General features: G+C 34.1%; 2 protein-coding genes across 3 annotated transcripts; both read left to right on the top strand.

The window, feature by feature from the left end:
• Positions 1-10178: 10178 nt before the first annotated feature.
• Positions 10179-12554, top strand: LOC106320413 (probable glucuronoxylan glucuronosyltransferase F8H). Of its 2 annotated transcripts, none has more exons than XM_013758771.1 (3): positions 10179-11329; positions 11481-11671; positions 11783-12554. In XM_013758771.1, exons 1-3 carry the CDS (start codon positions 10646-10648, stop codon positions 12246-12248), a joined length of 1341 nt encoding a protein of 446 aa, XP_013614225.1. In that variant the 5' UTR covers positions 10179-10645; the 3' UTR covers positions 12249-12554. The 2 variants fall into 2 exon arrangements, with proteins under 2 accessions (XP_013614225.1, XP_013614224.1); XM_013758770.1 differs by having other exon boundaries at positions 10182-11329; positions 11421-11671.
• On the top strand, positions 12282-15338 carry LOC106320416 (vacuolar protein sorting-associated protein 24 homolog 1-like). The gene is made up of 6 exons (XM_013758776.1): positions 12282-12408; positions 14201-14277; positions 14367-14469; positions 14561-14683; positions 14790-14983; positions 15094-15338. Exons 1-6 carry the CDS (start codon positions 12282-12284, stop codon positions 15172-15174), a joined length of 705 nt encoding a protein of 234 aa, XP_013614230.1. The 3' UTR covers positions 15175-15338.
• Positions 15339-16162: the final 824 nt, after the last annotated feature.

The following is a 16162-nucleotide window of genomic DNA, read 5'->3' as shown; positions in this document are numbered from 1 at the left end:
ATCACTAAAATAAAACTAAAATAATCATTATTTAATATTTTGTGTCATGTTTATGCTTTATTAAATTTGAAACATGTTCTTATACGTAGAGAAAACAAAAACAAAAATTGTAAATACATAATTAATTTTGAATTGCAAACATGTCATTATTTTAGGTATCTCACCCTGCACAAAGTGCGGGCTTATCACTTAGTATAATGGAAATTGTAGATTCAGTAACCATAGAACTGAAAATTCATCAAATAACCACAAAAAATGGTCAAAATATGGTGGATATAAACTGAAATATATTCAAAAATATCACTAGTGGTAAGTTCTTATCATTCTCTCTTATATGAATACGATGACCCACAATATCCAATATTTAACCGTTAATGCGTTGTGAATATGATCGTGTTGGCAATTTCACAACAAAGATATTTTACGGATAAGAGCTAATTATACGAAGTCACAAACATGGGAGCTATCCATAAATGAACGGGACATGCTTTGCTTTCATTCTTCACTGTCATTATGAATGAAACAAGTTTGTGTGCGTTTTAGTTTAGCCCAATTAATCCACATCCTTAAATTCGAAATCAAGTGAAACCAGATTGTTTATTTTGTCGGCCAATAATTCAATTCCTCATGATAGTTTTAATGAATGAATGAATAAACTAATTTGAAAGTTGCTCCAAAATAAAAACTAGTTTGAGAAAGTAAAAAACAAGCTAAACGAACTTACCGTTGTGGCAGTTACAAAGATTCTCCACACATGCCTTTCAAAATCATTAGACTGTATATGTTTTTCCTTTGTTATGTATGTTATCGTAATTTATTGCCATTTGTACACTACATCATACCCAGTTAATATATATCGAAACATATGATTTGGGAGGATTTTAACATTTCAGATTTACAATGTTATTTTTATATTTAGATGACATCGTGTCTGTACGTATTATATCAAAGTCCATAGGTATTGAAATCAAAATCGATTGGTAATGAGTATATTGATGTATCTTTTTATTGAAGATGTTAGGTTCTTAAAAATAAGAAAACTAGATTAATAATATCGCTTTTTCAATAAGGCTCGTATAATTAATTATGTATACTGAATTATTAAAGCCAAAAGTATATATACTGATGGTGTGTATGATAAAGTCAATATATTTCTTGGGCTTTTGATAGTTCTAGTATGTGGACGTCGACTTCTCATTATACGTGGACTTGTCCAATAGCCAGTTGTTTTTCAAGTAAGCAGACAGAACTATTCGAGCTAATTACATCTTTTTTGTTTTTTTCCTCTTGCATATGTTACAATAGGATCGGCCCGCCCGTGATGTATTGGTTTTTATCGATGATGTAATTTTTGTGTTAATTTTTCTTTTATGTTCATTTGGTTGTAAGTATGATTATATTAAGCAATCAATGTTATCTACATCAAATTTCAATTATATAACTAAAATTGACATGTGAACATATTTAGTATTGTCGTTGATTCAGAGTTACAAAATTTTATAGTGTTATAATACTCATAACATTTTTCTAAATTTAAACTTTGAGCATTATAAGTTAAATCAAACAAAATCGATCAAAAGATAACACAATAGAGAAACCTTGTTAAACCACAAATAGTAAAGATATCTTTGGATCTTATGGAGTGAAAAATTGAGTTTTAGTCTCTTATTTTTCCTCTGTAGCCAAAAAAGGAGCATGGGCTTTTTATATTTTGTTTTTTGATCAAATGAGAGTTTCTCTACTGTTTATTTAACAATTAGATATAAGACTATGAGAAATCAATTACAATTATAATTTAGATTTTAATAGATATATATTACATTAGAATTGACTACTAAAATATAATTAATATGCCAATTCAGAATTTTTTATTTATTTATTCAATGTGTTGCTCAACAAATTTGAAATGATTAAAACTCACTATTTGTTATATTTTCAGTCTTGGAATTAACAGAAGGTAAGCAATGTGAAATTTAATTTAATTAAACTTTGTTTATGCTTTAAATACTTTTACCTTATTATTTAGTTTTTCATATAAACAGTTGTTTAAATTGATAACTCATTTGAAGCTTAGTTATGTTTTTAGAATCATTGAGTTCTCATTTCTCGGGAATCCGTCTTTAGAGCATCTCAAACCCATTGTTATTTCTACCTCTATAATAGCATTTAGAGGTGAAATTGCTCTAACACACCTCTATTTCTTCCTCTGTAAAAAATAGCGAATTTCTCTTTTTTTACTCTACATTTAGAGACTGCTATTTTAGAGGAATACATTGGAGCATATCTCATATCTATTATAGAGTTCTTCTAGTTTAGAGGTGAAAATAGCAAAATACATTGGAGATAATCTTAAAGGCAGTATAAAACGTAGAAACTGGTTCCTTACATTTTCTATATCAAACGATAATATATTCTTTTGACTAACTAAATTTACGGCTATATAATTTTGGATTGATAGAGTATCGGAGTTATTTTATCAGGCTGACCAAAGAAACCATTTTTTTACCAAGGAAAATGTTAAAAAATATTGTTTCAAACAAATTGCAACAGAATTTACGAAAATGAAATGCTAAACATGGTCTTTCGTTGAAACTGATTGTTTAAACGAATTATTTTTTAATTAACCCAAAATATTTTATAATAAAGAATGAATAAGTAAAAAAATATCAGAAAGACAAATATAATGTTGGTCTTCAAATCAGTTTATGAAAACACATTACAAACCAAATAAAATCAAAGAACAAATATTTTTTAAGAAAACCACAACCCAACGTTTACTCTAAATCATATCAACCGAGCATTCGATCTGTAAATTTGAGAAACATTACCTCAGCTCAAAAGATCTGACTCTTCTGACTCTTCTGCTTTCCTCAACTCAAAGATCCATTAGTTATAGCGTCTAAGTTTTTAAAGAAGCCCATTAATACATAGTACACGACAAAGCCCAATAAAATCAGGGTTTCTCCTAATCCTGTCTCGACTAATATATAACGTGTCAATCATATAGTGTGCTGTCTCATTTTTTATAGTTCTTATCATCTTCTTCGATACTGGTATAAGACTTTTTTTTTAATTTTTGCGTGACAGAGAAGCGCTTTGTTCTTTATCGCTGACAGTCAACCTCTAAGAAGTTCTGAGCTTTTCCATTTTTTTTTCCTTTTGGCTTTATATCTACGCTCTCTTTTATGTCGTCGAGGTGAACATAGAATGTCCACAAGTCTCTCAATCCCGTGAGACATATTGTGATGTTATTGTGATAACTCTTGAGATGCTATCCACTTATAATGAAAACTAAGTCTTTTTCCGGTCTTTATTTTAAAAAAAATCTGTGGGTTTATGGATCTCACTACATGATGAATCTCATAAAAATTCCTTTTCCAGTTTTTATTTTAAAAAGATTTGTGTGTTTATATGATCTGAGTACATAATGAATCTCATAAAACAAATGGTATTTTACGACTAATTTTATGTTTGATGTTTATTCACCTTGGAGAACAGATACTCAGAATCAAGTTTTCAACTTTTGTGATTTTTTAAGTTCTTTCTTTTGGCTGGGCATATGATATGAAACTATATTTCAGGGATAATTTGCGTTTGAATCTTATTGATGCTATCTTTATGATTATCTGATACCCGTATTTCAATTTTTATACAGAATATCTTTCTGTTTTATGTTTGATTGTTTAGATTAATGTCGATCTCCCTTAATTCCTTTTTATTAATACGGTTAATTTTCTTTGTTCAAATTCTGGTCTTCTGAAACTTATTGTCCGGCCAATAACAAGTTTATTAGATTAGGTCATAAACAGATTAATCTTTTTGTAAATCATGTTCTGTAATATTTTGTAAATTGGGTTGGCGGCTGACCGGAACCGATAGACGTATTGTATCTTAATTGGTTTTGCAACTTCGGGTCTATCTATTGGCAATCACTTGACACGTAAAACGAAAACGAAGATTACAAACATTAATCCTGAATTTTAGCAAAAAAAAAACGAAGCTACTTGTGTAAATTATTAAGCCCACAAAACAAAGTCCAAAAAAGTAACAACCAAACGAAGACCCAAAAAAGTAACAAAGAGTCATAATTGAAACACAATATTTAGTTAAATGGAACATGTGTTGACACTATATTAAGCGACTATATTAAACGACTTAGTGACGTGACGCATTCACAGGAGAGAAAATACTACTTTATATATACAGATATTTATAGAATTTTGTTGACTAGTTGGGCCATCTCACATTGTTCAACCATTTTAGTCGGCTCGTGTTTGAAAACCTGAAAAATGGGATTTGAAAACATGAAAATTTGGATTTGAGAAAAAAAAAAAATATTCTGGACCATCACAGAGGTTCTCTTGGCAAGCAAATAAACTGATCAAGCTTATAGACTGTGTTTAGCCATGGATCAGGATTGATAACGGGATGAATTGTAGATTTTGCTTTGAACTGATTGAATTCCGTTCTCAGCGGCTTTGAACAGGCTTTAGTGTAATGGTACTAGGCTGCTTCCTCCTGCACGGCCAGAAACTCAAGTGAGTGTGCAAACTTTCTTATCAACCCTCTGTTTGACAGAAGATGAAGATTCCCTAGTTTCTCTGGAGAATTGTTGATTGTCCCTCAAAACCAGCCTTAACAGGGTTCATACTATTATACTAATATAAGAGCATCCCCAATGGGAGGTATTTTGGATTGGATTTCTTATAAAATTAAAAATACTACAATTAAATACTAATATTAATATATATACGTACATATAGAACTCCAATGCTATAACTCCTTATTGGGGTTGTAAAAGGCTTGTTAATAATTATGTTAGAGACCACGATCTCAAATAGTAGTTTGTGTACTGTATAGTATTGGGCTTTGGTATGGTATACTTTCTTGAATCAGAATGTTAACAAATCTAATTCATTAGAACATAGTTCTTTTCAAAACAACTGCATTTGAACCTTATGAGAAGTGTTCTTCACCCAATGGTAGAGCCCATATATTCAGCCCAAATGTTTACAATCGGTTACAAAGTCCTTCAAGTCCCATTCTGAGTTTTTCATGAGTCACTAGATTACATGTTTGTAGCAGTTGAACAAATGATCATATTCATATTAATAAATGTTGGACTAGTGGTAATTTTGATCAGTATAGCACACTAGTTATTTTCAAATGATGAAATTCTGGTTCAACCCACGGGGAACAGAACATCTGCTACGACATCAGTTGATAAGAACCTTGTGTACATAAATTAACAACTTAATATTATTTTTTGAAAAAAAAAACAAAAAAAAACAATATTAAGTTGTTAATTTATGTACACAAGGTTCTTATCAAACAACTTAATATTATTATTATCAAACATTTTATGCAATCAAGAAAGGTCATACATCAAATAAAAAAGCTACTCGTTCACGTGTAAATGTAATGGTTGGAAAACTCATTATATCAATGATATCTAGCTTCTTCCTTCTGATGCAAGGATAAGCGATCCCTTAACTAAACATATTGCTTCGTCTTTAATATTTCTACAATGTATACATATATTAACATGAAATAATTACGCTCAAATGCAGTTTTGAGTTTTTTATAACACAAAAAACACTTTCTTCTACCAAGTTAGTTTATCCTAACAGCTTCCTTTTTGCCTAAATAAACTAGTTATTTTGTAACTAACTCACTGACTAACCTAACCATTATTTTAGCGGGAATAAACCTCCACCCCACATCTCTCTGCCATCTCAACGGTTCAGATTAATTTTGAAATCTTTGACAAGATTTGTACCTGTCTCATATCCTAACCATTAAATTTTCTTTTGTACTCTTTAAATCGACGGCCCAGATTCTTTATTTTGGATAAAATCACATTCATCTTCCTCCTTTGTATTTTTCACGGTTCTTCTGTAAATTCAAGAGTAAATTCATGGAAATTCTACACAGTCATCAATAACATAGCTTTATGTTTCGGATCCAACCCTCAACTGAAATCCCTGCCTCCGTCTCGTTTCTGTCTCGTCCTTGTCTCGTTCTCGTCGCCGCCTTCACCGCCTCTCTCTCACTGCCTTCGTCTCGTCTCCTACTCGTCGCCGTCGCCTCTGTTTCACCGCCTTCATCTCCTCCATCTCGCCGCTTATTCTAGGCCTCTGTTTTAACTTATGTAAATGTATATTCAAAATTTATTCGATGTACAAGTAAAACGATGTACACATAAGTTTTTGTGGATTAATGTACATGTGCCAGTCAAAATTAAGTGTACTCGTTAACTTTATCAAAGTAGTCTGTAATCACTACTCTTATAAAAAAAAATGCAATTCTCAGCTGGATCATGTTTAAAAGATAACAATTATGAAAGGTGCAAGTGTAAATATTTATAAACCGACATACATATGGCTCCTACATAGGGCTAATACAGTCTACATGTGGATTTTGTAGCCTCGTGTACATATGTATAGTGCAACAAATGTGTATACGATGCACATGTAACTAATCAACAAATTTTGTAATCAGTGTACATGTAACTAATGTACACGTGGGTACTTACGATAAAGTGTACATATGCACAATATTAAACCAATTTTTTATGTACATTAAATTCATATGTTGTCCACAGTTATGATGTTAACATGAACATTAAATCTACATATATATGGCCATTTTGTAGGGTTAAAAGTTTGTTTTAGGTTTAAGTGGTTATAATTTAGTTTATTGGGGTTTATGGGTTATTGCAAGAGGGTATAATGTTTTTGTGAATGTTTACAATTAAGTTATATGTATATTATAATGTTTGATTTCTTGTTTTCCCTGATTGTCTAAGTTCTCGTGTTCACATGTATGTATAATATAATGTAGTTTGTAAACACTACTCTTATAAAAAAAATATTCTGACAAGGATCATGTTTAAAAGATAACAATTATGAAAGGTGCAAGTGTAAATATTTATAAACCAACATACATATGCCTCCTACATATGGCTAATACAGTGTACATGTGGATTTTGTGGCGTTGTGTACATATGTATAATACAACAAATGTGTACATGATGCACATGCAACTGATCAAAAATTTTATTAATCAGTGTACATGTATATATAATTAGTAACAAGTGTACACGTGGATATTTACGATAACATGTACATGTAACTCATCAAGAAATTTTGTAATCAGTGTACATATATATATATATTTAGTAATACGTGTACACGTGGATATTTACGATAATGTGTACATGTGTTCAATGTTAACCCGATTTTTTGCATGTACATTAATTTCATATACGTGTATTTGTGTGAATATGTTCAATTAAGTTATGTTTTACGGTACATTTAAGTGAATGTGTACAATTAATATGAGTGGCAATTTTGTAATAATTTCATCTTCTTCATATTAGGGTTTTCAGGATTTCCTACAAATAGATCTCAGAGCCGTCATTGATTCTTTATCATGGAATCTTCATTTATTTACGTTTTACTTTTATAAATTACAACTATAGTATAAATTAACCAATTAGAACCAAAAACCAAGCAAAAACAAGTTTTGATTTTTGAGTTTTGTAAGATTATATCCAAAACGTCGTAGTTCTTCTCTGCCAAACATTTACCCGCCGATTCCCTAATCGTCTACGCCGTTATGCCGTCATCACCCGGCGGTCATTCGTCGGCTTGGTTGAAATTCCGGTTGTCCGAAAGCTTCTTCGTCTTCTTCTCTCCCATAACCATAATTTTTTTTTATAGAAGATAATTAACCAATAAAAAAATACTCTTTACGGGCTCAAAGTTATTTATCTATCAAATCTAACTTTATGTCAAGTCCACCAAGTTATCACCGATATTTTTCAAAATTCAAACTTTCTAACTAACCTAACCAGCATAAATTGTCGTTTTACTGAAATACTCATCTCTAGTTTCACTTTTTCAGGGAGAAATGAGTCTTCAACCACCAAAAACTGCTTTGGTAACAAAATCTGCTTTTGAGTGTTATAAAAACATGTAAACTGCCTTTTTTTGTGTTAATAACTCTATTACCATTCTACAATGTATACATATATTTTGTTATATGCATGTAAAGGAGAATTAAATGTGAAGAATAATATTGCTCAGTGATGAATGCCTTGTGAATAAATTGACAGCAAAAGACTAAAATATCTCTTAGCTACAGACTAATTATTACAAATATATAGCATACGAAGAGAAACAGATAATAGTAACAAAGGTATGATTGAAAATATATGAACAATCTCAATTTCCCATTTCAGTATTCAATATAAGTTGAATAAGGCTTGTAATATACATTGACATTGGTGTTGTGTTTTTGTATTAATAGTGATGGTGTGTCACAATCCCCTAATTCAGATTCAGAATCAGATTAGATACAGAAATTCGGTTTAAATATTTTTTCTTTCAACGCTGTATAGATGCATGCAAATCCACTTCTGTCTCTTTGTGTATAAATATACATAGCCTTTTATGGCTAGGTGAGTAAGACCATGTTCGTTTACGTGTCGGGCGATCTGCGACCAGTCGCGTGATCAAAATTTTATTAATTTTTAGTCGCTGTTTTTTCCGGCAATTTGAATGGGAACCCGCGACTGGTCGTGCGATTAGTCGCACGACATCAAAACGAACAACAACCTGCGATTTGCGACTTGCGACAAATCGCATGTCGCATGTTATGCGACAACAAAACGAACAACAACCTTCGACATGCGATCTGTCGCAGTTCGTGCAATAGGTAAACGAAGGGGGCTAAGTGTGAGAAACTGTGAATTGGGTTATTTATAGTATTAAATGTTTCATTTACTTTAGCTTACTCATTTACTAGAAAGCGCAAAATGAGTTGGATCACAAAAAAAAAAAAGAAGAAGCGCAAAATGAGTAGCTCAACTCTAATAAATAAATATATACATAGAAATTTCAACCGAAACGTTATTAATCAACCGTTTTTGTCACTGGTCCAGTCACTTTAATATCCAAGATAAAGCTGAATTCTCATCCATGTGGTTGTGAAGGTAGATTTTGTTTGCGCCGTTACAATGGTAAGATTCAAAAACTTTGTATTGTGAATTCACTTAACCAATCACGTTATTTACGCATAAGTTAGTTTAGACAACATCACGTCGATAAATTTGGCCACTGAGACCAGAAATAGAAGCAAAAGATAATTATTTGTTTTATCAAGTGGCCATTATTGTTTATGCCTAAAGAGAGAAAAAGATTTCGAGCTTTCACCGTCTCAGGCTTCGTCCGTGTTCTTAACCACTTTTCTTACGTCTTACAAAGGCTGTAATAATAACCATACACTTTCGATTTTCCATAGGCTGTAAAAAAAGCGAAGCAATACAACCTTACAAAGAAAATGGATTTTCTGTTGTCTGTAAATATCTGCACATCTGCACTCATTCTCCCCACACCCAGTGGCCAGTGGGGCAAGTGCTCTTGTAAGCTTTTTAGATACCCTCTGCGCTTCTTTTCAAGCCCCATACTATAATGTATAAATGTATTTGTTCGAGTGCATATTTTACTTATCCTATAATTATATTTAATTTGATATCCGAGTTTAAATACTGGCTCGAGAACATGTACATTTTATACTCCTTTGGGATAAAGTACTTTTAATACTAGCTCGAAAACAATGTATGTTTTTGGTTGCTTACTTCCAAATAGACCAGCTGTAAATATCAGGCTAATTTCCCGTATGGAGCAATCATATTTATTTGGTTAGTACTCCGTCAGTTTCATAATATAAGTAATTTTGGCTAAAAACACGAAGATTAAGAAAATTATTATGTTTTTAAAACGTATTTTATAATAAATAGGTTAGATATAATTTAACCAATAAAAAATAAGTCTATTTAATTTGATTGGTCACACTGTATTCAATAAATGTAAAAGTTATCTAGAAATACGAAAAATATTTACATTTTGAAACAAAAAACATTTTACTAAAACTACTTACAATATGAAACAGAGGGAGTAATATTTTTCTTATCTATATTCATTCATTTTTCTATATTAGTTTGTGAAGTTTAAGAGTACATGATAAGCTAACTTTATACAACCAAATGTGAGCTATAAAAAGTACTTAAAAGTGATAAAAAAAAAACTAGCTAACTTCTAATGATCACCACACATTCTAAACAAAGAAACAAACATTAGCTAAAATTATCCAAAACTACACTGTCATTAGCTTATCAAGAGACCATTTATGAAGCACATGTCTTCCCCAACTTACACAAATGCGCAAAAGTAATAATTACATGGGTATTATAGTCATGTCACATTTAAGTGGTACGGTTACGAGACGACCAAGCGATGAACCCGAGACCATTGCCGAGCTCCATTCTGCTCCATTGCATCTAGAGCCATGCGACCTCTTTCTCTCTCTTATCTGAAGATTTGTTTTTTTTTAAAAAAAAAAATTCTTAATGACCCCATTGGATTCGAACCAAACCCATGACACGAGAGAATGATGAGAACCAGATCACACCAATCTTGATCCAAATGAAATAGAAAAACAATTCATTCTTGAGAAACACCAACGACCCTTTCTCTACATCTCTCCCAATCTCCATCCCTTGATTTCTACTTCTCAATCATTATCATCACCAACAAAGAGAAAGCTCGGTTTCATCTTTGCTCCTCTTAACAATCAAGCAATGTCGCTTGACACTAAGAGACCTAGCATCAACAAGACCAAGAAGAAGACGGGTTTCATCGTCAAAATGCAGCTAAACAACAACAACAACAGAAGTGGACACAACAAAAGAAACCTCTTCTTCGTCTTCTTCAGAAACTATTACAGGTGGGTCATCTGGTTGTTCCTCTCTCTCTATTTCTTCACATCTTACTTCGCCGGAGACCAATCCTCACCCTCGACCACCACCACAACGAGTCTCCTGTCTAACCACCTAACGTCGTCGTCCCTCCCATCTCGCGCTCTCATCGAATCTTCCGCCATTCTCAAACCAGGCGGTCTCTTCAGCGGAATGAAGATATACGTTTACGATCTACCGGCGAGATTCAACGTCGACTGGGTGACGGCGTCGGACCGGTGCGCCAGTCACCTCTTCGCGGCGGAGGTAGCCATCCACCGCGCCCTTCTCTCTGACTCCTCCGTCCGTACGTTGGACCCGGAAGAAGCAGACTTCTTCTTCGTCCCTGTGTACGTCTCCTGCAACTTCTCAACATCCAACGGCTTCCCTTCTCTAAGCCACGCTCGCTCCCTCATCAGCTCCGCCGTCGATTTCCTCTCCGACAGTTACCCGTTTTGGAACCGGACTCGAGGCTCCGACCACGTCTTCGTCGCTTCTCATGACTTCGGCGCATGCTTCCACGCCATGGTAAACTAAACTCAAATTCGATAATTTCTGAGTAAAGTTTTGATTTTTATTTTTTTATTGAAAAAAAAGTTTTGATTTTTATTTTGTGAAGGAGGATATAGCGATTGAAGAAGGGATTCCAGAATTTATGAAAAATTCGATAATTTTACAGACGTTTGGAGTTAATTACAAGCATCCATGTCAAGAAGCCGAGCACGTGGTGATCCCGCCGTATATTCCGCCGGAGAGCGTGCAGAGAGCAATAGACAGAGCTCCGGCGAACGGACGGCGAGACATATGGGCGTTTTTCCGGGGGAAGATGGAAGTCAACCCTAAGAATATAAGCGGACGCTTTTACAGCAAGTGCGTGCGTTTGCGAATCCTTTCTTTATTTTTTATTTTTTCGTTTTCATGTTGACTTTGAAAAATTTGTGTGTTTGGTTAATTACTAAAATGCCACTTCTCGGCGTGCAGGGAAGTGCGAACGGCGATTTTGAAGAAATACGGCGGGAGGAGACGGTTTCATCTTAACCGGCACCGGTTTGCTGGATACCGTTCAGAGGTCGTGCGATCGTTGTTTTGTCTCTGTCCTCTCGGATGGGCCCCATGGAGTCCTAGGCTAGTGGAATCCGCCGTGTTGGGATGCGTGCCCGTGGTTATCGCGGATGGGATAAAGCTACCGTTCTCCGAGACGGTGCGGTGGTCGGAGATATCTCTCACGGTGGCTGAGAAAGACGTGAAGAATCTGCGTAAGATACTAGAGCGCGTGGCGGCGACTAATTTGTCTGTGATACAGCGAAACTTGCGTGAGCCGGCGTTTAAGCGGGCCCTCTTGTACAATGTGCCGATGATGAAAGGTGATGCCACGTGGCATATTCTCGAGGCGTTGCGGAGAAAGCTCGATCGATCTTCCCGGAGATCAAGTGTTTTGAGCCAATGAGTAGTTGACACGTAGGATCATGTGTCTAAATGGATGCCAGGCTGGAATTTTTGGACTGTTGTCGATATTGTGAAACCGGATGTCTCGTGTGGGGTCCATAACGTGAGGAGATTAACTTGGGCACGTGAGATGTTTGCTGAGCTGGCTATCAATGAGTGGAGTAACATGTGACTCAGGGAAGTAAAGTGTAAAGTATGCTGACGTGTAATTCTTTGGTTGAGTAGTCATATAATTATTTGAAAATAATAAAAGGACTTGTAGATCGAAATGCATGCAGGGTTAAATTAAATCTCTACTCTCAGTTTAAAATCCAATCATCGTAAACAACTTTATCAGTTTTAACACGAATGTCGTTTAAACTCGTAAAATTAACTTTTGATTTTTATTGTTCTTTGATATAGTATACTTTTTTACATTAATTCGATGAAATGACCCAATCATTCGACTAAAGTGCGATTCTTCAATGAACTGTAAATCTAGAAATATGCCGAACGCACCTCACAAATCACAATTTTTATTCGCAGTTAGTTCTTTTGACAGTCTCGGAAACTCTAACACCTTTTAAATTTATTTTCGCTCAGCCTAAATCTATTCTATAAATGCAAATCCAACATAGAAACAATCTGATCGAAACTCAACTCAACCCAAGCCAAAACATAAACACTCAGATCTAAAATCTAGTTGACCGTGCTTAAATATACTACTTAGTTGTTAAAAGTAAGATTAGTTATGTAGTATATAAAGTTGTGGAAAGTAATCAATAAAGAAGGGTGGAGTTGTATAGGGAAAGACGAAAGACAGAGAAATGTGAGCAAGAGACAGCTAGTGTGTCAGAAGATGCATATAACCCAATAAATGTAATATGTTGAAATAGTAATAATACTCCAGTTTGTTTTGCAGCCCCACCTTACTTTATTATCATACGTCTTGTAGATATCATCACTAAACAGTACTACATTTGATAATTGAGCCTATCATATGGACGGATATGAATGAATGTTTTAGAGCTGGAGAGGCTATATAACCAAAAACATATACGACAACATATTGTTCTTACAAATAATCTTGTGTTTTGTTTTTGTATTTCTACGTTTGTATTATTGTCGTCCTTTCTTCTCTCGCAGTTGTGCTGCTGCTTAAACCGCAACAAAAAGAATGATCATCCTTTACATTAATGTTTTGATTAGAAGGAAAGTGACATAGTAATATAGTATACCTCATGTATAAATAAAAGGTATGGTCACTGGTCAAGTACCATTCTCTTGCTCTATCGATAGGTTAGAGAAATAGAGAGGTCTGGATCTTAGCAGACCTATATATGCAGTACTCCCTCTTTTTAATATAAATACTTTTAGATATACTTTGTTTCACAATATACATTATTGGAAGTTTCAGTAATTAGCTACACAATATTCAATTAAAAAAAGTAAAAAAGCAAAATTTTAAGTTATGATTGGTCATTCTCTCTTTTCAATTAAATGTTAAAGATACAAATAGTAATTTTTTTAAAAAAATTCTGTGTTTTAGCTAAAACTGTTGTGTATAAATTAGATAAACAAAGTTCATACCAAAGGGACTTCCTAATTTTATTTGACTAAAAGGCCCTAGTTTTTTTGTTTATTCTTAGGCTCTATATTATGTTGGGCCGAATCCGACCATACGGCACAAGGCCTAGGCATTTCTGTTGTAATAGAGGACTGTAAGATCCCCTGTAAGGCATATAATAGATTTTTTTTTTTTTTTTGATCAACAAGGCATATAATAGATAGGATGTAAATAATTTGCATATTTCAGTTTTAAAATACTTTGGACAAAACAAAAAAATAATATTGGAAGCGTACAAAATATTCTTTGAAAAACCGAAAAACAGAGAAGCGAAGGTACAAAAGGATGGAGAGAGTGATGAAGAATCTTGGGTTGAGTTCTAGAAATTTCTGATTCTTGGTTTTCAGATATACAGAAGGAAGAGAGAAATGTTCAGAAAGCTATTAAAGAGGCTGCAAGGCGAAATGATATGGTCTCAGCCAAGGTAGAACAAAAAAGAATAGTTTTAAGAAAAAAAGTCTTAGCCTTTGTAAGCTTAGCACTTTTCAAAATGTGTTCCTGATGATGTTTCAGGCGCTTGCTAAGGAGATTGTGAGTTCGAGAAGAACAGTTAACCGGTTATACGAAAACAAGGCCCAGATGAATTCCATATCAATGCACCTTGGGGAGAGTGTTGGTATTATAAAAAAGCTTTGAGTTTTCTTCATACTGTGTTTGCAATGTGATTGTCTTATCATTTATTCCTTTTACTTTCGTTGAATCTTCAGCTGTTGCTAGAACAGTTGGGCATCTGTCCAAGAGTGCAGAGGTTATGAAGCTAGTCAATAACCTCATGAAAGCACCACAAATGGCTGCAACTATGCAGGAGTTCAGCAAAGAGATGACTAAGGGTACGTACCTTTATTCGTTTCCTTTCTCTCACCATATTACTTGTTAGAAATTTCTGAGTTGTAGTATCATTGTTCGTAATCAGTTTTTGTTGCTTTGATATGAAGGCCGGAGTTATTGAGGAGTTTGTGAACGATGCCATTGACAATGCACTAGATTCAGAGGATATGGAAGAAGAGATCGACCAAGAGGTTGATCAAGTATTGACAGCTATTGCTGGAGAAACCGCTGCTGCGCTTCCAGACGCTGTCAGGAAGGAAAGGATAAAGGTGCCTGCGCAGAAGGCGAGCACTTCCCGCGAGGTAAAGCTCATTCACCAAAATTCATTGCGAGAGAAAGAAAAACAGTTTGGTACTTGGAGATTAGATTCTTAAAGAAGAAGTTACAATTTTTTTTTGGTTTTGTTTTGCAGGAAGAGGCAATTGCAGAAGGTGATGATGATGAGGAAGAACTGAAGGAGATTCGAGCTCGGCTCGCTAAAGTTAGATCCTAACTGATGATTCAATTGACTCTTTACACTATTTTTTATTGATCCGATCAACTCTTAATGTTGGTGACAACACAAGGAGATTACTGTGTATTGTATAATATAATTGAACTACCGTATACAATGTGATCATAAGCTGTCTTTTGTTAACTAAGTTTTGTTTCTTTTCATAGTATTTCATCCCAAACTCTTCTTGATCTTATACTATTGGTTCATCGGATTTTCGGTTTAAGTTTCCAATAAAACAGCTTAGAAGAATCTGAATGCTAATACTCAACTCCAAACCAACCTCAAATTCATCCTCGTGCTTTCAAAGAACCATCTAATGAGCTTGGTTTATGATCATGATGATCAATCACCTGCATGATGATATAAGACTTTTCAAGGGTCTAAGATCAAATCAATGTAGTATAAAAGATTGTCGAACCAATCCTAGGTGATTATGATGCAAAGGGAATGCAAGACCATGATTAATCTAAGTGCTACCAGTTTTTGAGATGATTTGAAACTAACTTACTACCTAAAATGCAATAAAGGCACAAGCTTTCTTTCTTATAAGAAGGGAGAACTCATGGGCTATGGGAATTGATCTTGGGTGATCAAGATTCAACCTAAAGGTGTCAACTTTTAACCAATCTATATCTTCCTTAGGCCTAGACACAATCCTAAGCAAACTCTATCCCTAGATGAATGCTCATTTACCTAGATAACTCAAGCATCAAATTCCTTTGGTTGAATGTTACCTAAGTAATCATTAATCTCAAGTCTACTAGCCATCTTAAATTTGATACAAGACTTTTCAAGGGTCTAATATCAAATCAATGTAGTATAAAAGATTGTCGAACCAATCCTAGGTGATTATGATGCAAAGGGAATGCAAGACCATGCTTAATCTAAGTGCTACCAGTTTTTGAGATGATTTGAAACTAACTTACTACCTAAAATGCAATAAAGGCACAAGCTTTCTTTCTTATAAGAAGTGAGAACTCATGGG

The sequence above is a fragment of the Brassica oleracea genome, unplaced genomic scaffold (genome assembly GCF_000695525.1).
Source record: "Brassica oleracea var. oleracea cultivar TO1000 unplaced genomic scaffold, BOL UnpScaffold00916, whole genome shotgun sequence".
Classification (NCBI taxonomy): Eukaryota; Viridiplantae; Streptophyta; class Magnoliopsida; order Brassicales; family Brassicaceae; genus Brassica; species Brassica oleracea.
This window is presented reverse-complemented; position numbering and strand designations above follow the sequence as displayed.

Coding starts and splice junctions, on each gene's coding strand:
- LOC106320416 (XM_013758776.1), top strand. CDS start 12,282: ATGCCAGGCTGGAATTTTTGGACTGTTGTCGATATTGTGAAACCGGAT. Junction 14,278..14,366: donor ATGATATGGTCTCAGCCAAG/GTAGAACAAAAA, acceptor ATGATGTTTCAG/GCGCTTGCTAAGGAGATTGT. Junction 14,470..14,560: donor GCACCTTGGGGAGAGTGTTG/GTATTATAAAAA, acceptor TTGAATCTTCAG/CTGTTGCTAGAACAGTTGGG.
- LOC106320413 (XM_013758770.1), top strand. CDS start 10,646: ATGTCGCTTGACACTAAGAGACCTAGCATCAACAAGACCAAGAAGAAG. Junction 11,330..11,420: donor GCGCATGCTTCCACGCCATG/GTAAACTAAACT, acceptor TATTTTGTGAAG/GAGGATATAGCGATTGAAGA. Junction 11,672..11,782: donor AGCGGACGCTTTTACAGCAA/GTGCGTGCGTTT, acceptor CTCGGCGTGCAG/GGAAGTGCGAACGGCGATTT.